The 27,365-nt window shown below is 40.5% G+C and overlaps 1 protein-coding gene across 1 annotated transcript in view; it reads left to right on the top strand.

Moving 5' to 3' along the window:
- Positions 1 to 27,365, top strand: part of loxl4 (lysyl oxidase-like 4) — a 73,340-nt gene that overhangs the window by 30,251 nt on the left and 15,724 nt on the right. Inside the window, exons 5-12 of the mRNA XM_072915672.1 lie at positions 809 to 1,022; positions 1,096 to 1,273; positions 14,094 to 14,248; positions 14,325 to 14,492; positions 14,811 to 14,973; positions 17,943 to 18,186; positions 23,066 to 23,181; positions 23,431 to 23,567. Coding sequence (XP_072771773.1) covers positions 809 to 1,022; positions 1,096 to 1,273; positions 14,094 to 14,248; positions 14,325 to 14,492; positions 14,811 to 14,973; positions 17,943 to 18,186; positions 23,066 to 23,181; positions 23,431 to 23,567 — 1,375 coding nt within the window. The remainder of the gene's footprint in view (positions 1 to 808; positions 1,023 to 1,095; positions 1,274 to 14,093; positions 14,249 to 14,324; positions 14,493 to 14,810; positions 14,974 to 17,942; positions 18,187 to 23,065; positions 23,182 to 23,430; positions 23,568 to 27,365) is intronic.

The raw sequence follows: 27,365 nt of genomic DNA on the forward strand, positions 1-27,365 counted from the left end.
CTTAAATCCTTAAAAATTGCGCTCGTCCGCCTTTGTAGTCCGTGTCGACACCATAGTCGATAAGCTTCTTCTTTTTCTCTATCTTCTTGTTAAGGGACAGTCATCCTTCGCTGTTGCCATTTCTAATACAAAGTAGTGTAAAGTTATTTCAGTAGACTAGCTATCAAAGCGCTAAAAACTGGAGTGGGTTTACATTATTCACCCAAGGAACTTTAGTTATTAGAGAGTTCCGGTCGGACGGTTTTTCAAGGGACATGTTGTTGTTTCTGAATGAGGAGATGCTGCTCCATTATTGATTTAAGTAAAGTCTGAATGTCATTGAAACAGTTAGCTCCATCTTTTTGACACTTCTTCCACTCCCGTCCTTGCACGCTACACCGCTACAACAAAGATGACGGGGAGAAGACGCTGTCGAAGGTGAGCCACGTAAATAAGACCGCCTACAAAACGCCGCATCCGGAAGCGACTGTCAGAAAGCGGCTTGAAGATGATCTATAAAACATAATCTATGCAACATTTTGACCAAAGAACCACCATTACATGTTATGTAGACCACAGGGAAGTGTTTTACATTTAGAAAAAATATATAATAATATGACTCCTTTAATGCGCCCTATAATCCGGTGCGCCTTATATATGAAAAAGATCGAAAATAGACAATTCATCGGCAGTGAGCTTTATAATCCGGTGCGCCCTATGGTCCGGAAAATACGGTACATTTAGTAAGAACGATAAAGTTCTTTACTGACATATTATTTCATGAATTTCATGGGCCATATAAAATGAAACCCCCGTTTTTAATATTTAGGTTGAGCATTATGGCCAAGAAGAAGGGCTTCTGGATGGAGAAGGTCAACTGTCTGGGCAGTGAGAACACTCTGTCTGAGTGCCAAGGTCAGCTGTCTATTCCACGTAGCCTCGCCCCCTGTAAGAACGGGCGACACGCTGTGGTCAAATGTGTGCCGGGCCCTCAGTTTTCCAGAATCTCCTCTGGGAGACCTCAAGCCCCCTATCCAGTTGTGGTAAGACGGTGCTAAATATCTTCCACCGCAAGAGTGTGTGTGTGAGCTAACAGATTCTACCTCCTCGGTGTAGCCGGTGCGTCTGAAGGCCGGGCCCAGGCTGGGTGAGGGACGCGTGGAGGTGCTCCGAGATGGAAAATGGGGGACAATCGTGGACCACATGTGGGAGCGGACCGCTGCCAGCGTGGTGTGCAGAGAGCTAGGCTTTGGTACTGCCAAGGATGCACTGCCAGGCGCCTTCATGGGACAAGGTGAGAAAGAACAATGAAATTGTTATGACTGGGCAATATGGACGTGTTTATCAAGCGCCATGGTATCCACAGCAGACATGCGACCTTTGCAGAATTCGCTTAATCTTAAATCAGCATCAACAGTCTGACTGACTGATCAGATAAGATCACATCTGTCTGGGGCACTTTGAAGTTTTTATTGCTGAATCTCTGGATGTGAGTGTCCTGATCCAGGATGATCAGGTGTGCAAACACTGTGTTCACACACACACACACACACTTCCCACGCTGGCATGACGTGTAATACCATAAACCGCAGTAGTTTATTTAAGCTTTGATAGCTCAAATCGTCCTCTGAAAGCTCCGGCCCTTCCCTGCGATGATGTCAAACTTAAAGTGGAACCTTTAAGACTAAGTATTTGTTTGCTAGTACCGTAGTTAAAATTGTCCTACTTGAAATAATGGAAATAGAAATAATCCGTTTCAGAGTAAATACCTGTCATCAGTTGAGCGCAAAATGTGGAATTTTATTTATTTATTTGTTTGACAGGGACAGTACAATTACACATTGCTACCCGTAGGTAACCGATGTCAAAGTACATAATGCTAATTTGCAACCCTCGTCCCTGGTTAGGCTTTTTTTTTTAAAAAGTGAAGAGAGTTGACAAACACATACAAAAGGATTAAGACAAGTACAAAATAAAAATACATTAAAAATAATAATTGGCCCTATTTGTCCATACTACACCCAGTCCTAGTGCTCACACTTCTGGTTTTCCTTGAGCCACTTTTTCAGTTTTGTGGAGAAACGTTTAATGTCCGACTGTGACTTTAACTCCAGTGGCAAAGAGTTCCACAGATGTGAGGCCTTCACTGACTACGCAGACTGACCAATTGTCGTCATCTTTTCACTCTACAGCTTCCACCGACCGCAGCTAGAGTCCGCACACCTTAACCACTGTATCTTTGTATTTCTTTACACATCACATCAGGGGATAATCCATTAAGACAGTGGTCCCCAACCACCGGGTACCAGTCCGTGGACCGATTGGTACCGGGCCACACAAGAAATGTACAATTTTTTATTTATTTATTTATTTTTTTTAATTAAATCAACATAAAAACTAAAGACTCTGCAACATCGCGTGTACATCGGGGGCGGTACCTCTGGATTGGCAGACCGGGGTGGTGGTTCCTCTATCTATCGTGGGATCACACTCCTCAGCCTTCCCGGTAAGGTCTATTCAGGTGTACTGGAGAGGAGGCTACGCCGGATAGTCGAACCTCGGATTCAGGAGGAACAGTGTGGTTTTCGTCCTGGTCGTGGAACTGTGGACCAGCTCTATACTCTCGGCAGGGTCCTTGAGGGTGCATGGGAGTTTGCTCAACCAGTCTACATGTGCTTTGTGGACTTGGAGAAGGCATTCGACCGTGTACCCGGGGAGTCCTGTGGGGAGTGCTCAGAGAGTATGGGGTAACGGACTGTCTTATTGTGGCGGTCCGCTCCCTGTATAATCAGTGTCAGAGCTTGGTCCGCATTGCCGGCAGTAAGTCGGACCCGTTTCCAGTGAGGGTTGGACTCCGCCAAGGCTGACCTTTGTCACCGATTCTGTTCATAACCTTTATGGACAGAATTTCTAGGCGCAGTCAGGGCGTTGAGGGTATCTGGTTTGGTGGCTGCAGGATTAGCTCTCTGCTTTTTGCAGATGATGTGGTCCTGATGGCTTCATCTGGCCAAGATCTTCCGCTCTCACTGGATCGGTTTGCAGCCGAGTGTGAAGCAACTGGGATGGGAATCAGCACCTCCAAATCCGAGTCCATGGTTCTCGCCCGGAAAAGGGTGGAGTGCCATCTCCGGGTTGGGGAGGAGATCTTGCCCCAAATGGAGGAGTTCAAGTACCTCGGAGTCTTGTTCACGAGTGAGGGAAGAGTGGCTCGTGAGATCGACAGGCGGATCGGTGCGGCGTCTTCAGTAATGCGGACGCTGTATCGATCCGTTGTGGTGAAGAAGGAGCTGAGCAAGAAGGCAAAGCTCTCGATTTACCGGTCGATCTACGTTCCCATCCTCACCTATGGTCATGAGCTTTGGGTCATGACCGAAAGGACAAGATCACAGGTACAAGCGGCTGAAATGAGTTTCCTCCGCCGGGTGGCGGGGCTCTCCCTTAGAGATAGGGTGAGAATCTCTGTCATCCGGGGGGAGCTCAAAGTAAAGCCGCTGTTCCTCCACATCGAGAGGAGCCAGATGAGGTGGTTCGGGCATCTGGTCAGGATGCCACCCGAACGCCTCCCTCGTTTCGGGCACGTCCGACCGGTAGGAGGCCACGGGGAAGACCCAGGACACGTTGGGAAGACTACGTCTCCCGGCTGGCCTGGGAACGCCTCGGGATCCCCCGGGAGGAGCTGGACGAAGTGGCTGGGGAGAGGGAAGTCTGGGCTTCCCTGCTTAGGCTGCTGCCCCCGCGACCCGACCTCGGATAAGCGGAAGAAGATGGATGGATGGATAGATGGATGGATAAAAAACACAATATATACATTATATATCAATATAGGTCAATACAGTCTGCAGGGATACAGTCCGTAAGCCCACATGATTGTATTTCTTAATGACAAAAAACCAAAAAACCAAAAAACCAAAAAAAAAACCACATACCCCCCTGTCCGTGGGACAAATTTTCAAGCGTTGACCGGTCCGCAGCTACAAAAAGGTTGGGGACCACTGCATTAAGACACTTAAAAATAGAGTTTAAAAAGGAGAAACTAACCCTAACCCTAACCCAAACTTCCTCTTACGCGAGATCCACTCATGTGAATCACTTCCCTTCTGTACTAAAAGATACACTGGTCCAGCGGGTCACACAACTTCTGGTGGATGTTCAACACCTTAGACTTTTGAGGATCCTCCTTTTGCAATAAGTGTCGCCAAAAGGCCAAAAGATTAACAAAATCACTTGCTGAGTTAATTTTTTAGATGAACTCATGTCTTGTGAGGTCATCTGGTGTGTCGCATGGCAATATTAGAGTCCTAACCATGCCCAATCTTCATCAAATTCATAAAATATACAATTTGAGAGACATTTGACTTCCTTAGTCCAGCTGTGCACACAGTGTCTGCGCCCTAAAGAGAAGTAAGAACGGCCACCCAAAGCCTTAATCTAGGGTGTGCTTGCCAATCATGCTGATCAAGACAGTTTGCTTATTTAGCTTTTTACAGAGTGCATTACGTCAGTTCTCTTTCACCTTTTAACCTCTTAAAACGGGTTGTTTACGCAACTTCTCATCTACATAGTCTGCGCTCGAAACAGAGGTGCCAAAAAGATTCCCCTTCCCTTCAAAGCTGCGTTTGTATATGTGGACGCCTCTGTATGTATATTTTGCACGGGCATGCATTTGAATGATTCTTGTGGCTCTACAGCCAGGTTTGACCCTCACTTTTACCTCACACTTTTACTACTACTTAGGCTTCCTCTACTGTAGTGACTCACACACTTCCTACACGGCACTCTCCCTCTTAGTCGTACATATTCTGTAGACCGGGGATGTTCAACTAAATTGTCGCAGGGGCCACATTTCCAGACAGCTAAGGAGAGGGGGCAGACTTCTCCCTTCACTTTTAGTCTTAGTCTATACAGAACCTGCGTCTTCTACAGTGGACATTTGATTTTGGTCCACTTGTTTTGTCAGAGTTACAGGAGCACTGTGCTGTTTTTAAGGACCCTCTGGAAAAACAGTCAGTCAAAGGTCATCTCTATGACAGCACTCTGGTGTTTTTAAGAATCTGCTGCAAAAATGGGATTCTCTCAGTTTTTTCAACCGCAGTTGAATAGCCCAAATATTAAAAAAGAGAGGGTCTAAAACGAAATATTGAGAAACACTACTAGTATAACTAAAGAAGTTGAACAAACTACTGCAACACTTTAGTTACCGCACATAAATCACATTACGGAAAACATTTGTAACTGACGAAAATGAGAGAACTTAAAAGGCAACTGCATTTTTTAAATTTAATTTTACCTATTGTTTACAATCATCATGAAAGACATGACAGATGGATTTTTTTTAATGCATTTAAATATTAAATAAATGCGATCAAAAGTCCACTTACAATGGAGCCTATAGGAGCGGCTTTTTTAAGGGCCTATAAAGCCCTTAAAAAAGGATCCGAACACTTCCATTAAGGTTTTAAATACATGATGTAAGTATATACAGTATGTAGTGTACACATTTATAATAACATTTAAAGGCCTACTGAAATGCGATTTTCTTATTTAAACGGGGATAGCAGGTCCATTCTATGTGTCATACTTGATCATTTCGCGATATTGCCATATTTTTGCTGAAAGGATTTAGTAGAGAACATCGACGATAAAGTTCGCAACTTTTGGTCGCTGATAAAAAAGCCTTGCCTGTACCGGAAGTAGCAGACGAGCAGCGTGACGTCACACGTTGTGGAGCTCCTCACATCTGCACATTGTTTACAATCATGGCCACCAGCAGCGAGAGCGATTCGGACCGAGAAAGCGACGATTTCCCCATTAATTTGAGCAAGGATGAAAGATTTGTGGATGAGGAAAGTGAGAGTGAAGGACTCGAGGGCAGTGGGAGCGATTCAGATAGGGAAGATGCTGTGAGAGGCGGGTGGGACCTGATATTCAGCTGGGAATGACTAAAACAGTAAATAAACACAAGACTAGCCACAACACAACCAGGCTTATATTTAACATGCCACAAATTAATCCCGCATAACAAACACCTCCCCCCTCCTGTCCATATAACCCGCCAATACAACTCAAACACCTGCACAACACACTCAATCCCACAGCCCAAAGTACCGTTCACCTCCCCAAAGTTCATACAGCACATATATTTCCCCAAAGTCCCCAAAGTTACGTACGTGACATGCACATAGCGGCACGCACGTACGGGCAAGCGATCAAATGTTTGGAAGCCGCAGCTGCATGCGTACTCACGGTACCGTGTCTGCGTATCCAACTCAAAGTCCTCCTGGTAGGAGTCTCTGTTGTCCCAGTTCTCCACAGCCCAATGGTAAAGCTTGACTGTCATCTTTCGGGAATGTAAACAATGAAACACCGGCTGTGTTATCCGGCACAACAGTCAGGGGGTGCATTCTACGGCGAGGGTGCGTTATCCGGCACAACACCTGCCGCAATACACCGCTTCCCACCTACAGCTTTCTTCTTTGCTGTCTCCATTGTTCATTGAACAAATTGCAAAAGATTCACCAACACAGATGTCCAGAATACTGTGGAATTTTGCGATGAAAACTGACGACTTAATAGCTGGCCACCATGCTGTCCCAAAATGTCCTCTACAATCCGTGACGTCACGCGCAGACGTCATCATACCGAGACGTTTTCAGCAGGATATTTTGCGCGAAATTTAAAATTGCACTTTAGTAAGCTAACCCGGCCGTATTGGCATGTGTTGCAATGTTAAGATTTCATCATTGATATATAAACTATCAGACTGTGTGGTCGGTAGTAGTGGATTTCAGTAGGCCTTTAATATTTACGTATTTTGATCATTTAAAGCATATGTGGCGCATTCATTTAAAAAATGCATTACAACGTTTGCTGATCGTTTTCCCGGGCTCTGGGTCTTTCTGTGTGGAGTTTGCATGTTCTCCCCGTGACTGTGTGGATTCTCTCCGGGAACTCCGGCTTCCTCCCACCTCCAAAAACATGCACCTGGGGATAGGTTGATTGGCAACACTAAATTGGCCCTAGTGTGTGAATGTTGTCTGTCTACCTGTGTTGGCCCTTGTTCAAGGTGTACCCCGCCTTCCGCCCAAATGCAGCTGGGATAGGCTCCAGCACCTCCCATGACCCCGAGAGGGACAAGCGGTAGAAAATGGATGGATGGATGGGCACGAATTATTGCTTATTGCAGACTTTGAGAGCCAACAAACATAATAAAACATCACTTACTGTACAATATATGCTGTCATTAGAATGCCGACTGATAGAATCTTGTTATAGTCCCATTTAAGTGAAGAATGACTCCATAACCCTTGCAAAGAAAATGGAGCATCTTTTTGTGTCATTCTCGCCATTTCCGAGTCTGATTTAGTACCAACTCGTCGGAATACATCCTCAGCCTGCTTCTATCCAGGTGTGAGGCATGATTTATGATCTAGAATAAACTTCCAGGGAGCAGGTAGGCGAGAAAACAGAGGACCACTCGATAATGTCCACATTACACACAAGCTTATGATCACAGCGCTGCTATAAATAGTTTGTCTGCATTAGTGCTTATAATAACAATATCACTAATAGGTTAATATTCAAGTCAGGAAATGAAAATGTTGTATTGTTGGTGGGTTTTAAATGGTTATTTATTGGATTTTATGCGCAAAATAAAGGACCTCCAATTGGCTCCGCTGTAAACAGACTATTACATTTATTTACGAGTTAGAATGCATTAAAAAAAAAAAAAAAATTCTAATTCATTGTCATGTCCTTCATAATTGTGAACAATAGGCAAAATTCCAAAAAAGTGCAGTTCCCCTTTGAGTAACGCCTCAATAATGTAAATCACAAGTTTGCTGGCAAGGTTAAAATGTCAAGGCAACAGGATCACTCTAGTGTTTTGATTTGCTGCTAAAATATTAGTCTCCCAACTTTTGAACTGAACTCAGAGGGGCCAGTATGGTGTCATTCCCGGGCTGGATTTGGGCCTCAGTCCGCCAGTTGAATAGCACTGCAGTAGAGTGTGGGTTCAAGTTGATTGCACTTCAAATAGCGTCCTCTCTATAACATTCACTCTGTAGGACATTTGGCTAGAAGCTATAATTTAACATGCCTTAAAGGCCACATAATATAAGCCTTTATGTTGCTTAAATAGGTCTAAATTAGACTCTTGGGGAGAACAAACTATCAGTACTTACTGAATGAATGATTTTAAACAGTTTTAAGCAAACTATTGGAAACAAAGGGCTCCCTGCATATTTACAAATTCCAGGACTTTCTTTGAGTGCTCGTGGGTGCAAGACCCCCCAGGAGAAGACTGACTTATTTATGATGAGCGAATGTGATTAAAAAAAAAAGAAAAAAAGATTGGTCCACTGCTCAGATTTTAGCTTCCAGTGGCGTATCGGCTTAAAAACGTCTACATCATCTTTGGAATCCTGTTCGTGGAGCGACACGATTCTGGCTTGCTCATAGCATCTAAACAGCCGCAGACAGACCAGATTACTATCGAACGCACAGAATCTTGGCGAAGAAACACGGACTCAGACATGTTTCATGGCAAGGGGAAAAAAGGTCACCACATTAATTTCAGTGCGTGCAAATGGAGTGTAATTTCAGCATGGATAAGAACAGGGCTTTCCTTGTAAGCACAACCAACTATTTGTGCTATTCTCAACAAGAATGTAACCAATGTTACCCAGTTTCCAGCCCTTTTTTTTATAATCCGATAAAGAGTTCAGAGGCGTATGCCACTTCTAATCATTCTGTAAGAAAAGTGACGCTTTAATGCAAACGCCTTGTAATTTGACCCTAAAATAACAGTCCCTAAATTAGGGGTGTCAAAAGTCTGGCCTGGGGGTCACTTGCAGATTTTGTCTATAGCAAATTGTTTATTGGCCTACATCATATTCTGAAAACACAACTTACGTCAGAACATTACAATGGAAGAGTAGGCTACACTGAGAAGAACAATTAAAATAGTATGCCAGAAAGTTAAAATCATACCACCCCTGCAATCATACTATTTGTGTATCACTCATGTTTGTTAGCAATTTTTCACAATTGTGTGCTATTATTTGTACATTTATTCTGTGAAAATTATTCATGTTTGACAAAAAAACAATCAAACAAAACAATAATTCTATAATTTTACTGTAATATTAGTGTTTTTTATTGTAAACACGGTTCAACTCATTATAATTATAATTATAGTTAAACAGAATTAAACTATGGAATGCTACTAGGTTCTTTATTTTATTGTATCAATTTAGTAAATTTCCGCCTTCAAGTGTTACATTGCGTTTGTTATGGACACCCAAAGGAGAAAACTCTGTACGGTTGTCCCTCATTTATCACGGTTAATTGGGACCCGACATGACTGCGATGTAAGGATTTCCGCAAAGTAGGAGTATTATTAATAAATCGAATATTTTCATAGTAAAGGCTAGAGATGTCCGATAATGGCTTTTTTGCCGATATCCGATATTGTCCAACTCTTAATTACCGATACCGATACCGATATATACAGTTGTGGAATTAACACATTAGTATGCCTAATTTTGTTGTGATGCCCCGCTGGATGCATTAAACAATGTAACAAGGTTTTCCAAAATAAATCAACTCAAGTTATGGAAAAAAATGCCAACATGGCACTGCCATATTTATTATTGAAGTCACAAAGTGCTTTTTTTTTTTTTAACATGCCTCATGGGGGTAGGGGGTAGCGGGGGGTGAATATTGTAGCGTCCCGGAAGAGTTAGTGCTGCAAGGGGTTCTGGGTATTTGTTTTGTTGTGTTTATGATGTGTTACGGTGCGGATGTTCTCCCGAAATGTGTTTGTCATTCTTGTTTGGTGTGGGTTCACAGTGTGGCGCATATTTGTAACAGTGTTAAAGTTGTTTATACGGCCACCCTCAGTGTGACCTGTATGGCTGTTGATCAAGTATGCATTTGCATTCAATTGTGAGTGTGTCAAAAGCCGTAGATATTACGTGACTAGGCCGGCACGCAAAGGCAGTGCCTTCAAGGTTTATTGGCGCTCTGTACTTCTTCCTACGTCCGTGTACACGGCGCGTTCTAGAAAGTCATACATTTTACTTTTTCAAAACCGATACCGATAATTTGGAAACCGATACCGATAATTTCAGATATTACATTTTAAAGCATTTATCGGCCGATAATATCGACAGTCCCATAATATCGGACATCCCTAGTAAAGGCATAACAAGCTGTTCACGCCCTTCTGGATTATTATTTTTTTTAACATTAATAGAGCCCTCTAAACATGAAATAACACCCACATAGATACCTTTTCACTCAATATAGTAGCTTTGAGTTTGTTCTATTGTAGATTACTCTATACCAGGGGTTGGCAACCCAAAATGTTGAAAGAGCCATATTGGACCAAAAATACAAAAACAAATCTGTCTGGAGCCGCAAAAAAATAAAAGCCATATTACATACAGATAGTGTGTCATGAGATATAAATTGAATTAAGATGACTTAAAGGAAACTAAATGAGCTCAAATATAGCTACAAATGAGGAATAATGATGCAATATGTACATATAGCTAGCCTAAATAGCATGTTATCATCGATTAGCTTGCAGTCATGCAGTGACCAAATATGTCTGATTAGCACTCCACACAAGTCAATAACATCAACAAAAGTCACCTTTGTGGATTCATGCACAACGTTAAAAGTTTGGTGGACAAAATGATACAGAAAAAGAAGTGGCATAAAACACATCCTAGAATGTCGGAGAAAGTTATACATGTAAACAAACTACGGTGAGTTCAAGGACCGCCAAAATTAGTAGGACAAAACGGTGCTCGCCAAATACTGGAATCAGTGAAGCATGTTTAATATAAACAGTGTGCTTTATAACAATTAGGGAGGTTTGTGTCATGTTTGTCCTCCTACAGAAACCATATTAAAACAACACAAAAAATATTTTCTCCTCAACTTTTTACATTTTTCATACATTTTTGAAAAAGCTCCAGAGAGCCACTAGGACGGCGCTAAAGAGCCGCATGCGGCTCTAGAGCCGCGGGTTGCCGACCCCTGCTCTATACATATACGGTAGCCTGGAGGATCCTCCAAGCTATGGCCACTACAACACGGCCACTGCGACAAAACAACTTTTCACATCCTGGATCATTCCTCTGAGTTCTAACTGGGCTTTGAGTGCTAAAACCACAGGTGTAAGTTCTGCACAAAGTTGGTCAATTTGACAATCGTAGCTACGACCAGTCCTAGTAATGTTAGTATACCTTGTTAGCTTTGCGTGTCTGCGTTGTCGTTCCACATCGAATACGTCAAAAGTATTGATCTCCACTTTGGCCGGACGGTTGCTGATTGTTGCGATTGTCCGAAGCGACTTGCGGCTGTTGTCGTTCCACATCGCTCGCTTTAAATATAGGCTCCACAATGTGAAGAAAAAAAAAGTTACAAAAATTAAAACAACATTTTTAAACACGCGGTGTGGTGAGGCCGCCATGTAGCAAAGGGGCGACTGTAAATGTTTCTCAGAAGTGCAAAGCGGCAACTCCCGGAATGTATTTCAGGGATTTCACAGATTTCCCAAAGGAAGTTCAAAGTACATAATGCAACTGTTCTTTTTTTAGGCAGCCCTCAAGTGGGCCCTGCGTTTGTCTTGATAGATCTTGCGCTGCGTACGTCGACATTGCGATTGAGGCGGAAGTGGTTGAGATATGTGTTTTTTTAGTGGGTTTTTTTTTCTAGCCACACACTGCATTCTGGTCCCTGTCGCCTAAGCCATCTTTAATTTCCAACCTCTTTCTGGGGTTTTCTGTCCTTGCCTTGGTTTTAGTTTAAATAGTTGTGCTTGCTAAAATGCAAACCCCATCTCCAGGTTTATAGTTCCGGCTTGAAAAAAACACCGAAGGCTTAGCTTGGCTGGCGGTTTCATAAAACGTCGTCATATTGGCACCGACTGTTTTCGTTCATTACATTTGGGATTCATGTCTTTGGTTTTCCTTGGCAAATTAATACACAGATTTGCCCTCATGTGCTCTTGCAGGGTGATGGACTTAGCACGCGCCTGTGGTTGTTTTGCCTAAAAGCAACAGAATGTTGGCAATGAGGTATGCCAGATCCCCAAAGTAGATGCGGGTTCTGCTGCTCGCCTTGCAATAGCACTTTATCACCACAGACAGGAACCTTTCATTGTTTCTCAAGTGGAGAAAGCGCACCAAAGAAAAACAGATATACGCCGATAAGGGCGCATTCCTTTTTTGTAAGTGAGTTTACACTGGGTGGCCCCGAGCCCGTCAAGGTATTTCTCACTTAATTCAGATTGCCAAGGACAGGGAGACTTAACTATTATTCTTTCTTTGTAATTAAACAGAAGCACTTTTTTGGGGCTAGACTAATTTTATTTATATCAGGTGTTCTTAACTTTTGTGACCTTGGGCTCCAACATTTTTTCTTCGGAAGAGCCTGGAGCCCACTCAAATCTTAACACCCAACACTGAATTAGTACACTTTATTTCAATAATTATATCTAACCTACTTACAGTTTAACAGAATAAACCTTGTCAAATGATATGAAAGCATGTGTTAATCACTAAGATTATTATCAAGGCTTACAGTAGGTTAGGCTGATTACAAAAATAAATACTAATCAAATATCCTGCAAAAGAAGGGGCTCATAAAAACTGATGAAGAATACATTTACATACAATTAAACAGTGCTAAAATAATTTCATAAATATTTCTTAAATAAAAAGTCAAAAATGTGCAAATAAAAATACAGCTTCACCACTTTAGTCGTATTTTTTGTGTTAAAGGAATTTCTCGATGACTTTAGCTCCAGACTTCTCCTGTTTGTTTGATATTGTCATTACTGCCACAAGAGGTGAAAAAGAGTACTGCAACTGAGATATTTTTGGCGGCCCTCTAGAGCAGGGGTGTCAAACTCAAATACAGAGTGGGCCAAAATTGAAAACTGAACAAAGCCGCGGGCCAAGGTTGAACAAATTAACCTTTTAATGGGGACCCAAACAAGTTTTGCATTGACTATTGAACAAGCAAGGCTTATATAACTTTATAGTGACATGCAAAATCGAGTTTCAAATAATAATAATAATAATAATAATAAAAAAATATCATTGGCATATGAAATACAATTTAAATAAAAATTGAATGCCTCTTTTCTATTTGCAGCCTTCTGAGGTAAATATCAACATTAACTTTTTCCACAGGCTAATACATTTGAAAATAAAGTAACAATGAATAAACCAACCATTCAGGACTCTAAACTGCTCAGTTTGCAACACACTGATCTAATCTGATGTGCCCAAGCCAGAAAGCTGGCATATTTTCTTGGATGCTAGTTCATTATTGTCGGGGCTCAGGCTTTGAGCTGAGGCAACCTTCATTATCGAACGAAGGTGTTCATCAGTCATTATATCTCGTAGTCCACCCAGACCACAGTGTGGCGTATATTTCTAACAGTGTTAAAGTTGTTTATACGGCCACCCTCAGTGTAACCTGTATGGCGTAGCATTCACGTGTGTGTGCGTGCGGAAGCCGCACATATCTTGTGACTGGGCCAGCACTCGTTGGACTGGATGAAAAGCGGACGTGACGATTTTCGGGAGGGGCACTGAAATTTGGGAGTCTCCCGGGAGGGTTGGCAAGTATGATAATTAGCGGTGAATGCGGTGTTACCGCGGCACCGTCGCTGTATATAATCGGCGGGCCAGCTCTAGTGTTAATTTGATATCGCCTCAAGGGCCAAGTGAAATTACACGGCGGGGGGCATGGGTGTTTCATAACCAACAATAAGTTGGTTATGAAACACTGGTCTATATAATAGGAGCACGCTTCAGAACTCAAATCAAAGATCCTCTTTGTGTATAAGTGTTCTCATTGCCAGCTCTTGACTTTTTGTGGCATAAAACAAGGTTTTGGTTTTGTCCCATTTCTTTCTTCAATATTACAATAGTTGTTGTCCTAAACCACATCGTTTGAGTGTTCATGCCAGGGAGCTGGTCTTTTTGACAATATACTACAAAAAATGGCATCACTCCTAAGTTTTGATCAGAACTTTAGGCCAATCTTGCCACCTGTTGAGTAACCCTGCCCTGATTCTAATGTCCATTCAGGTACTGGACCCATCCACATGAACAGTGTGCAGTGCACGGGCACAGAGCGCTCCATCCTGGACTGCTACTTCCAGGAAGTTCAACCGTGGACGTTCAAACACAGCCAGGATGCTTCAGTGCGCTGTAACATCCCCAAAACCGGCACGGAGCACATGGTATTAACAATTGCACCTGACCATAACACTCACATCCCTACAAAGGCAAGAAATCACCTTTTAAATGTGTTTACAGGTGCGACTGGCTGGCGGGAGGGTTTCGTCAGAGGGCCGAGTCGAGGTGCTGATGGAAGTGGGTGGCCGGAAACTCTGGGGTTCCGTCTGCAGCGAGAACTGGGGCATCAATGAAGCCATGGTGGTGTGCAGACAGCTGGGTCTGGGCTTTGCTGCGAGCGCACATCAGGTAACCCTTCAACGTGACACCAACATTCAGTTCTATTCATGAAAAAGCATACCTGCGCTTTTGTAGTGGGGCGGTTCACATACTGTACCATGATTTCCAATCAGAGCGCTCTTCAGCGAGTTCACCTTCAATCAGTGGGATAGTCTCTTACCCTGAAGATAAGCAGTAGAGAACATGAACAGATAATAAAGCATATACAGTACCTTAGATCTTTATTGGATTTATTTGACAAACTGTTTCGGACAATCAAACATAAGAAGAGATACAGATCTGTCTCAAGTCCCTTATGACATTTCACTATCCCCTTTCCTTCAACAGGATACTTGGTATTGGTCCAGTGACCCAAATGCAGCCGAGTTGATTCTCAGCGGAACTCACTGTGTCGGAACAGAGTTCTCGATTCAGCAGTGTCGTCGCAACAACCACATGCACTGTCCTCGAGGGGGCGGAGTTAAGGCTGCTGGGGTGACCTGCTCAGAAAGTAAGACATGTTTTCCAATCCTAAAGTTAGGTACTGTAAGCCACAGGGCATTTAGTTCTTCATAGGGAACTCAAGGACTTGACAAACGGAGTACAACATGAGATAATCTTTAACACAATACACACAATCTGTTACTGGGCCAAAGAAAAAGCAAAACATGCACAGGTAATGCTTTCGTTAGGTACGCTGAAACATTTTGGGAAATGACTGTATTGACTCACGTATAAGACAATCTGTCTTTTTTTGAGGTCGGTTTTTAGAAAAATAGTAAATATCAGGGCCAAAAATAAAACAAAATGTATCTATGTTAAAAAAAAAGGCGGTTTGTGTGAGTGACAAGGAGAAAAGCTCTGACTGACTTGTCGAGAAGTCATTGGGCACCACTTGTTGGTCTGCATTCACATTCTCTAGAAAATAGGGCAGCACGATTTTGAGGGGAAAAAAAGCTACCGTATTTTTCGGGCTATAAGTCGCAGTTTTTTTCATAGTTTGGCCGGGGGTGCGACTTATACTCAGGAGCGACTTATGTGTGAAATTATTAACACATTACCGTAAAATATCAAATAATATTATTTAGCTCATTCACGTAAGAGACTGGACGTATAAGATTTCATGGGATTGAGCGATTAGGAGTGACAGATTGTTTGGTAAACGTATAGCATGTTCTATATGTTATAGTTATTTGAATGACTCTTACCATAATATGTTACGTTAACATACCAGGCACGTTCTCAGTTGGTTATTTATGCCTCATATAACGTACACTTATTCAGCCTGTTGTTCACTATTCTTTATTTATTTTAAATTGCCTTTCAAATGTCTATTCTTGGTGTTGGGTTTTATCAAATACATTTCCCCAAAAAATGCGACTTATACTCCAGTGCGACTTATATATGTTTTTTTCCTTCTTCATTACACATTTTTGGCCGGTGCGACTTATACTATGCAGCGACTTATAGTCCGAAAAATACGGTAATTGCGATTTTTCTCTCCAAAATTGCGATTTGATTTGCGGGATTTTTATATTTCATACATAAAAAGGCCTAAAAGTAAAACATAAAGAGTGAAGGAAGACATGTTACTTTTAGACTGTCAATCAACATATTCATGTTTCAAGGTGCCACACATTAGAATAACTTATTTTAAAATATTTGTCTTTATGCAGACAGACTCAGAGCTTTTGTCTAAATCATACTCATGAACTGAAGAAATAACCGATTACAACTATAGACTCATTATAATGTAAATCATAATATATAACTAATGAAAGTAACCATTTAAGAGGATATAAACTTTTATGTCTCATTACTGTAGAATTGTTTACCTTTGTACTGCAATTGAGAGGTAAACAACTTTGTTATCCTAAATAAATAAACAAACAAACCAAAAAATAACATGGACTCTTTTCTATAAGCAAACAATTTAACCTAAAATAATATTGACCATCTTAAAGTGCATTTTATTTCCCAGATGGAAATACGAGGTCAGCTGTGATTACCATCACAGCATTTTCGCGCGGTCGTGCGTGTTGATGGGCGTATATTGCCCATCCAATCTGAAGCTGAAATATTACCACAGCGGGACATTATTATTACCTACTCAGTGGCCTAGTGGTTAGAGTGTCCGCCCTGAGATCGGTAGGTTGGGTGTTCAAACCCCGGCCGAGTCATACCAAAGACTATAAATATGGGACCCATTACCTCCCTGCTTGGCACTCAGCATCAAGGGTTGGAATTGGGGGTTAAATCACCAAAAATGATTCCCGGGCGCGGCCACCGCTGCTGCCCACTGCTCCCCTCACCTCCCAGGGGGTGATCAAGGGTGATGGGTCAAATTCAGAGAATAATTTCGCCACACCTAGTGTGTGTGTGACAATCATTGGTACTTTAACTTTAACTTTATATATATATATTTTTTTTTACTAATTTTTGTAACTTTGCGGGCACTTCATACTGGCGGCGCGTGAGTAAAGAGGCTGTCAGTGTATGTTTGTGCTTCCTGTGTTTTCAAAGCTGGCGCCCCGCCTTCCGCCCGACGAGACCAAGACTGTGAATGACTGAGAAGAGGGCTCACTGCGTTCAGTTAATTCTACTGTTAAATAAGCGCGCTCACATGGCACACTGACAAAGCTTAACCTATTTTTCCTATAACAATCTACAAGGTTAATACAGTTCGCTTCTCTTTCTTCCCCTCTATTTATCTGCTTTCTTTTGTATTTCAAGTTATCATTACATATATGTATTGTTGCATTTGAAACAATTGTATTGTTGATAATAGAGGTAAATTATTGTTATTATTCATTATCAATAGTGCTATTTCTATTGGTATTAGTATTGCTCCATTTGTAGTGTAATAATGGTCATTGTCATTTCTGTGTTATTAATATTTATTTCACTAACTGGTTCTTTGCTATCACTTTTACCAACATATTTGGACATATCCTATACACTGATGCTGTTTTGTTGTTGTTGTCTCTGTCTTATCGCCCTCTTGTCCCTGCAATTTCCCACCTCTGTCTTCCTTTTTTTCTTCTTTCTATCCCCTCCTGCAAGTCAAATACAAATAAGGCAACAAGAGAAGTATCCCACACTTCTCCTTGGTAAAATAAAACTGTACAGCCGATAAGGGCATCTACATCAGCTATATGATTTGCCTGAATCGCTAGACAGGACAAAAAATAAATAAATAAATAAATAAAAAATAAATAAACGCCCTCAGGTGCAGAGTGGGACGTCTTTCTTCCTGTTTGGACGTGAGACGAACAAACAATTCTGATTGCCAAAACATGTCTGTCACTCAAATGGCGGTGATGGCAGAGAAAACTAAACAAAACTAAGCTCCTAGCAATTATTTATCGCACTGATTAAAACCTCAATGTCAATTTAATGCCGATTAATCGTGCAGCCCTTCTAGAAAAATAACAAAAACACTAAACCAGAAAATAATCTCTCTCGTCCTTCCTGCCTCAGCCGCCCCCGACCTGGTTCTGGACTCCCAGCTGGTCCAGGAGACGGCCTACTTGGAAGACCGACCCCTGCACCTATTGAACTGTGCCAACGAGGAGAAGTGTCTGTCCTCCTCGGCTGCCAGGATGAACTGGCCCTACGGCCACAGACGCCTGCTGCGCTTCTCCTCGCGCATCATGAACTTGGGCCGCTCGGATTTCCGACCCAAAGCGACGAGGGAGAGCTGGACATGGCACCAGTGTCACAGGTACATCATGAGATCCAGCTGTCGCCGTGGAAAGAACTATTTGCTATATGCGCTATGTTGTGATTAAACATGCGGTCATTTATTTTAGAGGCTCCTGGATACAGATGAGTTGCGGCTCTCGGGAAAACACGCATTAACGGCCTCAATATTTAATTTAATAACCAGTCGGAAAGAAAACAAGTAGATTGTGAGGAGGAATCAGCAGGTAGCATGCAAGCCCAGCAGCTTAACACACAAATCTTTGTCACCTTATTTAGTAGCAGCTGTGAATAGATGAGAAGTGGTCGCCAGCTCCGCTGTACGTCATTCCACTCCTACACTCAGCAAGCTTTGCCCCATTAGTCGCTTTATTGGATGACGTGAGCACCAACGGGGCTTTTCACGCTCTGGTAAGGAGAGAAGAAGGAGCACACAGTGTTAGCTGACTGAGATAGTAGCACACTTACAGAAAAATCCAGTGTGACGACGTTAGCGGGACCTCTAAGTTCAATTTAAAGATTAATTTGAAACAGAACGAGATATAAACAGGTACCGTACTTTTCAGACTATAAGTCACAGTTTTTTTCATAGTTTGGCCGGGGGTGCGACTTATACTCAGGAGCGACTTATGTGTGAAATTATTAACACATTACCGTAAAATATCAAATAATATTATTTAGCTCATTCACGTAAGAGACTAGACGTATAAGATTTCATGGAATTTAGCGATTAGGAGTGACAGATTGTTTGGTAAACGTATAGCATGTTCTATATGTTATAGTTATTTGAATGACTCTTACCATAATATGTTACGTTAACATACCAGGCACGTTCTCAGTTGGTTATTTATGCCTCATATAACGTACACTTATTCAGCCTGTTGTTCACTATTCTTTATTTATTTTAAATTGCCTTTCAAATGTCTATTCTTGGTGTTGGGTTTTATCAAATAAATTTCCCCAAAAAATGCGACTTATATATGTTTTTTTCCTTCTTTATTATGCATTTTCGGCCGGTGCGACTTATACTCCGGAGCGACTTATACTCCAAAAAATACGGTGAAAATGCTGCAATTTGTTTTATGATGCTCTGCTGTGCAATACAGTACTGTACCTTATAGGGAAGGGATTCTTACATCAACTCACGTTTCGATTCTGGTACTTGGGGTGACGATTTAATTCTGAATCGGTTCTCGATTTAACGTGATCATCGATTCAAATCTATTCTCGCAATCTATTGTTTTGGTTTACAAATTGTAATAAAACCTTTTCAAAACAGGTTACTTTTGGCTGCTGGCGTATGGCGCAGAGGTGGCCTAAAAATGTATGAAATGTATTCTTAAAAAAAAAAAAAGAATACATTTTTGATTCTGATGGGAATATATTTTATTTTAGTTTCTCTATTACCTTAAATTTATTCTAGTTTATTTAACCATTTTCTAATATGCTTGGAAATTCTTAATTTAGGTAAAAACAATTTTTTTTAAATATACAATTATTTCTTAGTCAAAAGAAAAGCAGCGAGGAACTGCAATATGATTTTTTAATAAATTTATTTTGAAAAACCACGATAGCTTAAGCAGCATTAGCCCCTTGCTAGGCAAACAGCACATTATTTTTCTGCCATAAAAAGAGGTTTGTATGGAGTCAAAAACTAATTTGATAGTGAACTTTTATACCGTATTTTTCGGAGTATATGTCGCACCTGCCGAAAATGCATAATAAAGAAGGAAAAAAAACATATATAAGTCGCAATGGAGTATAAGTCGCTTTTTTGGGGAAATGTATTTGATAAAAGCCAACACCAAGAATAGACATTTGAAAGGCAATTTAAAATAAATAAAGAATAGTGAACAACAGGCTGAATAAGTGTACGTTATATGAGGCATAAATAACCAACTGAGAACGTGCCTGGTATGTTAACGTAACATATTATGGTAAGAGTCATTCAAATAACTATAACATATAGAACATGCTATACGTTTACCAAACAATCTGTCACTCCTAATCACTAAATGAAATGAAAAAAACTGCGACTTATAGTCCGAAAAATACGGTAGTTGTGCACAATTTTGAGAAAAAATTGCAATTTTTCTCTCCAAATTTGCGATTTTTCTTTCCAAAATTTAGATTTTTTAAAATTTAATGAATAAAAATGCATTAAAAAAACGAGTGAAGTAAGACATATCACCTGTCAATCAACACATTCATGTCTCAGGGTGCCACACATTAGAACAATGTGCAACAGATTACTTTAAAAAATATTTGGCTTTATGCAGACAAACTCAGAGCTTTTGTCTACATCGTGCTCTAAAACTGAAGAAATAATTGATTAAAAAAAACCTACTCTGTTTATAATGTGGTTAAATTATATGCAAGTAATCAATTAAAATGCTTTTATTTCTCATTACTCTAAAATTGTTTACCATTGTACTGTAATTTGGAAAGTAAATAACTTTTAGATTTTATACAAAAATAAATTGGACTCTCATTTCTGTAAGCAAAATATTAATTTAAATAAATATTGAACCATTCTAATGTGCCTTTTTTCTCTCCAGTTGGATAAACTAGGTCGGACGTTGTGTTTTTGTTTATTGCCATCACGGTATTCTCACTTGTTCGTCCGTGTTGATGGCCGTATATTGCCCATCCAATCTGAAGCTGAAATATTCCCACGAGACATCTGACTTTGTAATCTTATTTTTTTTTCTTCCAAATTTGTGTTACTTAGTGGCACTTCTGACTGGCGAGTCACGACTCGGGAGGTTGTCTGTATGTGCTTCCTGTGTATGTATTTTGTATAAAGCCCACTGAGACAGAGATTTTGGATGACTGAAAAGAGGGTTCACTGCGTCCAGTTAATTCTATTGTTAAATAAACGCACTCGGGTGTCTCTTGCGATTATTTATCGCACTAATTAAAACCTCTGTCGCTTCGATGTCGATTTATTATGCAGCCCTAGTAGTTGTCTGCTTACTTTCTCTTTTAACATGTTATATCTACACTTCATGTAAAATGTAATAATCACTTATTCTTCTGTTGTTTGATATTGTACATTAGTTTTGGATGATACCACAAATTTGGGTATCACACCGATACCAAGTAGTTACAGGATCATACATTGGTCATATTCAAAGTCCTCATGTGTCCAGGGACATATTTCCTGAGTTTATAAACATAATATACATTTAAAAAAAACGAAAGACGATGTTGTGATGCCAAAAAATATTGACGTAATCATAGTAGTATCGACTAGATACGCTACTGTACTTGGTATCATTACAGTGGATGTTAGGTGTAGATCCACCAATGGCGTTTGTTTACATTTTGACGCCAGTGAGCTACGGTGTGTAGTGAAGCATGTTTAGCTCCTGTATTCTTCGTCCTGCAGGGATGATACTTGTAAGAAGGCGAGGATTAGTGAAGTAGCTAAAACACTGCAAACTGGGGCTGGACTTTAGCCGCTAGCTAGCTAGCCATGTCTTAAAGCACCTCTTCCTGAGGCCGTTTCAGTGTTATAACTTCACCTTTATTATTACTTTTTAAGCCAAAATGCATTTGTTCTCCCTTTTCTGTCTACACACTGTGTCTACTTGTAAGTACTCTGTGATTGTGCGCTGCCGAACATGCTCCTCTGCTCGTAAACCAGCAATGTCACGACGTGACGACGACGGGGGCACGGGACCGGTATTTTTCAGAGGCGGTATAGTACCGAATATGATTAATTAGTATCGCGGTACTATACTAATACCGGTATACCGTACAACCCGAGTTGCAACATTTTGAAAATGCTGCTGAGAAATCACACTGCAAAAACTGAAATCTAAGTAAGATTAAATATCTCAAATAAGGGTGATATTTGCTTATTTTCTGTCTGATAAGATAATTCTTCTCACTAAGCAGATTTTATGTTGGAGTGTTTTACTTGTTTTAAGTGTTTTGGTCCTAAATTATCTCAGTAAGATATTACAGCTTGTTGCTGAGATTTGATGACCTATATTGAGTAAAACATGCTTGGAACTAGAATATCAACTGTTGCAAAGCTGTGTCATCAACACTCACAAGTATAAAACTACTTTTTTTGTTTCTTATTTCAAGCATGAAAAAAAAAAAATCATGACTTTGCCAAATGGACTTTGCTGTTTTATTTTCAATGAAACAATAGAAAATACGTACTCATATAGTAGTGCACTTATTAGTGAGAATATACTTATTTTAAGGTATTCTTGGGTTCATTGAGGTTAGCTAATTTTACTTGTTTTGAAAAGTCTTGACAAGCCACATGTTCTTCTTCTATTGGCAGATAATTTTGCTTAGTTCAAATAAAATACCCCTAATTTTATTTTATTTTTTTTCTTGTTTTTGAACACTGACTTTTTGCAGTGCAGGCATTTTACACGAAAAGCCCCCAAATTCCTGGAGTGACTGACGACTAGCCCACAGTCTCCGCTTGTGGTTTCTTAAACAAAATGTGTCTCCTTACAAGAAGTAAACACAGAAACATTCATGCTCTTCCATTGTTGTTTGCTAACTAGTTCAGACGCTAGCGGGGGTGAGTGGGGGTACCATGGGGGCAGCTGCTTCTTTGGGACCCTGAACAGCAGCATTAAAAAAAAAAAAGCATGAAAAAAAGCACGTGAAGCGACCCATTTAGCACGAGTCGCGCGGAGTACAAAGGACAGCCAAGTCCCGCAGGTTGTTTCGACAACATATTGGCGTCTTTCAAAGACCGCCATTCAGCGGGCGCGGGTAAACAGGCGCTAAAACAAGCTTCTGTGAGAGGCGTGTGGGTGACGCCCGTGCTCATGTTCGTGCAGTGAGGTCATAAGGCTACAACGGCGTTCTTTCAATGTCAGCTGCTTTGAACGCTCCCTCACCTGCGCTCTCCTCCTCCCTTGCAGGCATTACCACAGCATCGAGGTGTTCACGCATTACGACCTGCTGACCCTGAATGGCACCAGGGTCGCCGAGGGGCATAAGGCCAGTTTCTGTCTGGAGGACACCCACTGCCCTGATGGTAATATTCGCCACCTGACAGAATACTCCCATTAGTGGCAGGAAATTAATATCAATATTTCAACAGCAGCAATGTGGATGTGTACTCTGTGGTTAATGTATCAGATCGCTGCCGTGCTTGTTATTGTTCACTCTCCATTTGCTTGTTCCATCATGGGTGAAATGGACTGTATGGGAAAGCAGCGTTCGTAGCAAAGCCAAATAAACTGCCAAGCGTTAAGTTAATGGGATCTCTCATCTTGCGTTTTAGGCGTCCAGAAACGCTTCTCTTGTTATAACATGGGTGACCAGGGCATCTCCGTGGGCTGCTGGGATACCTACCGCCATGATATCGACTGCCAGTGGGTGGACGTGACGGACGTACGGCCTGGAGATTACATCTTTCAGGTAAGAGCTCTACAATCCCTGTCAACTGGCTGTTTTCCGAGCTTTGCGTTATTTACAAGATACAACTGCTTAGACCAGGGCTGTCAAAGTCAGATCCGGCCCGCGAATGAATTATCTATGGCCCCCGGGATGATATTTTTCAATAACATTGGGTGCCAGTACTGTGATTAACTACATTCCTCTATAAAATAGGTAAACAGCTCTGATACATTTCTATATTACTTAAAAGAAAACTGTTTTGGTTTAATAAAATGCTTCCAAACATTTAATAAAGTCAAATAAGGAAACAAAATAATTATCCAACATTTCTCTTTTCACAAGTAGATCTGTACAGCAGATATGATTATCTACATCAGGGGTCCCCAAACTTTTGACTCGGGGGCCGCATTGGCTTAAAAAAACGTGGCTGGGGGCCAGGCTGTATGTATGTATATACATATATATATATGTATATATATATATATATATAAATATATATATATATATATATATATATATATATATATATATATATATATTGTCTTTATAATCCGTTTTGTCATTTAACATCAATTAACATTGATGTTCATCAACATTGTCACATTATGGATGGGAAAATTAATTTTTAGACAATATGATTTGCCTGAGCAGCTAGGAGACACCGAGAGTAACAAGCGGTAGAAAATGGATTAGAAAGGAAAGATTAAAAAATAAATAAATAAATAAATAAATTAAAAAAATATATGTATTTTTTTTTTTTAACTTGGGACTTCCCGTGGGCCGGATTTTGGATGCTGGGGGGCCGGATCCGGCCCGCGGGCCGTAGTTTGGGGACCCCTGATCTACATCCTATGTGTCAAAGTCAAAGCCCAATGAATGATCTATGGCCCCCGGGATGATATTTGATTAGTATTAGAACCGGCCCGCAGGCCACAGCCGCCTGCTGCTGTTTTGCACGTACCAATACCATCAGTGTTGGCGCAGGGAATGTTCAAAATGAGGTCCCAGGGACCCCATTAAGTCATAAAAATGGGGTCCCACAGTACATTTTGGGGGTCCCACTTTTTTGTAACCGTTTTGAAAACAAATGATAAATGTATGCATTATCCTGTTATATCTCACATTCTATATTGTGTTTTGGAAAAAGGTTGTCATAAATGTTATTTAATTCATTAAAAAAATAAATAAATAAATAAAACCAATTTTTATGCATATGTAAATGTATTTACTTTTTTGGTTGTTTTTTTTTGTCCTGTCCAGCTTCTCAGGCAAATCATAAAGTTGATGTAGATGCCCATATCAGCTAAACAAATTTACTTTATAAAAGAGAAGTGTGGGATACTTCTCTTGTTACCTTATTTGTATTTGACTTTATTAATTGTATTTATATTATCATTCACATTCTTCTTTCCTTCATGCATCTAAACTTTAACGCTGCTGGTATTTTTTCCTATATTTTTATTGTAATATTTTCAGAATGTGTTTGTTCTATTTTTGACCAAAGTAAGACAAAGAAAACAATCTGAAGTTGTCTTTATTTTTTAGTTTCAATGCCATGATTTTAATAGACTGGCCCGCGTGTGCACAGATTTTCCTCCATGCGGCCCCTGAGCTAAAATGTGTTTGACACCCCTGGCTGAGACCATAATGCTGCTTTCCAGAAAACTGGGAATTTGCAATATCGAAACCATATTAATGATGGAAACATGCAGAAATATTCATATTTACTTGCTAAGACAAGTGGTGAGCATATGTGACGAGGGACAGCCAGCTGTCAGCACACTCGCCTCTCAAAACCAACGACCAGGGTTCGAGTCCCCGTGTGGAATGTGGTAAAAAGACACTGTGGCCAAACCAACTGGGTTACATTGGTGCCGTGACCCGGATGAAAGTGAGGTTTCGGGGGGTGAGTGTAACGGGGGCCAACCAGTGTGGTTGCACCAGGTGTCCATGAGTAAACCTCACTGCTACAACATTTTGCATGATCAAGGCTGCCAAAAACAGATTGTTTGTTGTCAGGACAGTAAATCAGATTCCCCAGCAGTCTTGAAAGCAGCATAAGATGTCAGAAAGCTTATGCATTTATTTGTGTAAGCTAACTATTCTGTGAACTTTGGGCAAAACCCAACTGTGTTGTCTGTGCTATTATTTTTCCGACAAACACACCATATTAAACCACCAACATTGAACCCATACGTTGGACTGACTTGACATTTCTCACACAGCTGAACGTTCTCTGAACTGTCACTCCGCTGTAACTTTGGGGTATCAACAACAATTTGGCACACACCTTTAGGGTACTGACAAGCACATGTCTGTAAGTTTTGAGCAAGATTGATTGAAAAACATGATCACCATCAAACAAAATGTATTTCCCATGGAACGGTGGGATTTAACAACAAGTTCACCTGATGATTATATAACATTGAGGATATCCGTATTACATGTACAGTACAGGCCAAAAGTTTGGATACACCTTCTCCTCATTCAATGTGTTTTCTTTATTTTCATGACTATCTACATTGTATATTGTCACTGAAGGCATCACAACTATGAATGAACACATGTGAAGTTATGTACTTAACAAAAAAAGGTGAAATAACTGAAAACATGTTTCATATTCTAGTTTCTTCAAAATAGCCACTTTTTGCTCTGAATACTGCTTCGCACACTCTTGGCATTCTCTCCATGAGCTTAAGTCACCTGATATGGTTTTCACTTCACAGGTGTCATAGTTTTGATGCCTTCAGTGACAATCTACAAGGTAAATTGTCTTAAAAATAAAGTACCGTATTTTTCGGAGTATAAGTCGCACCGGCCGGAAATGCATAATAAAGAAGGAAAAAAACATATATATGACGCACTGGAGTATAAGTCGCATTTTTGGGGGAAATGTATTTGATAAAAGCCAACACCAAGAATAGACATTTGAAAGGCAATTTAAAACAAATAAATAATAGTAAACAACAGGCTGAATAAGTGTACGTTATATGAGGCATAAATAACCAACTGAGAACGTGCCTGGTATGTTAACGTAACATATTATGGTAAGAGTCATTCAAATAACTATAACATATAGAACATGCTATACGTTTACCAAACAATCTGTCACTCCTAATCGCTAAATCCCATGAAATCTTATACGTCTAGTCTCTTACGTGAATGAGCTAAATAATATTATTTGATATTGTACGGTAATGTGTTAATAATTTCACAAATAAGTCGCTCCTGAGTATAAACTATGAAAAAAAACTGCGACTTATAGTCCGAAAAATACGGTAAACGCATTGAAATGAGAAGGTGTGTACTGTATGTTAGCAGGTCTTCCAAATAATTTTGACCACAACAAATAGAGGGCACCACAATTGATTATTCACACTGGAACGGCCTACTTAGTCAGTTTTCGAGGCATACTGTCTATGTACCATATTTTTCGGATTATAAGTCGCAGTTTTTTTCATAGTTTGGCCGGGGGTGCGATTATATACTCTGGAGCGACTTATGTGTGAAATTATTAACACAATATCGTAAAATATCAAATAATATTATTTATCTCATTCACGTAAGAGACTAGGCGTATATCAGCATGTTCTCAGTTGCTTATTTATGCCTCATATAACGTACACTTATTCAGCCTGTTGTTCACTATTCTTTATTTATTTTAAATTGACTTTCAAATGTCTATTCTTGGTGTTGGATTTTATCAAATAAATTTCCCCCAACAATGCGACTTATACTCCAGTGCGACTTATATATGTTTTTTTCCTTCTTTAATATGCATTTTCGGCCGGTGCGATTTATACTCTGGAGAGATTTATA

The sequence above is a fragment of the Nerophis lumbriciformis genome, linkage group LG02 (genome assembly GCF_033978685.3).
Source record: "Nerophis lumbriciformis linkage group LG02, RoL_Nlum_v2.1, whole genome shotgun sequence".
Lineage (NCBI taxonomy): Eukaryota > Metazoa > Chordata > Actinopteri > Syngnathiformes > Syngnathidae > Nerophis > Nerophis lumbriciformis.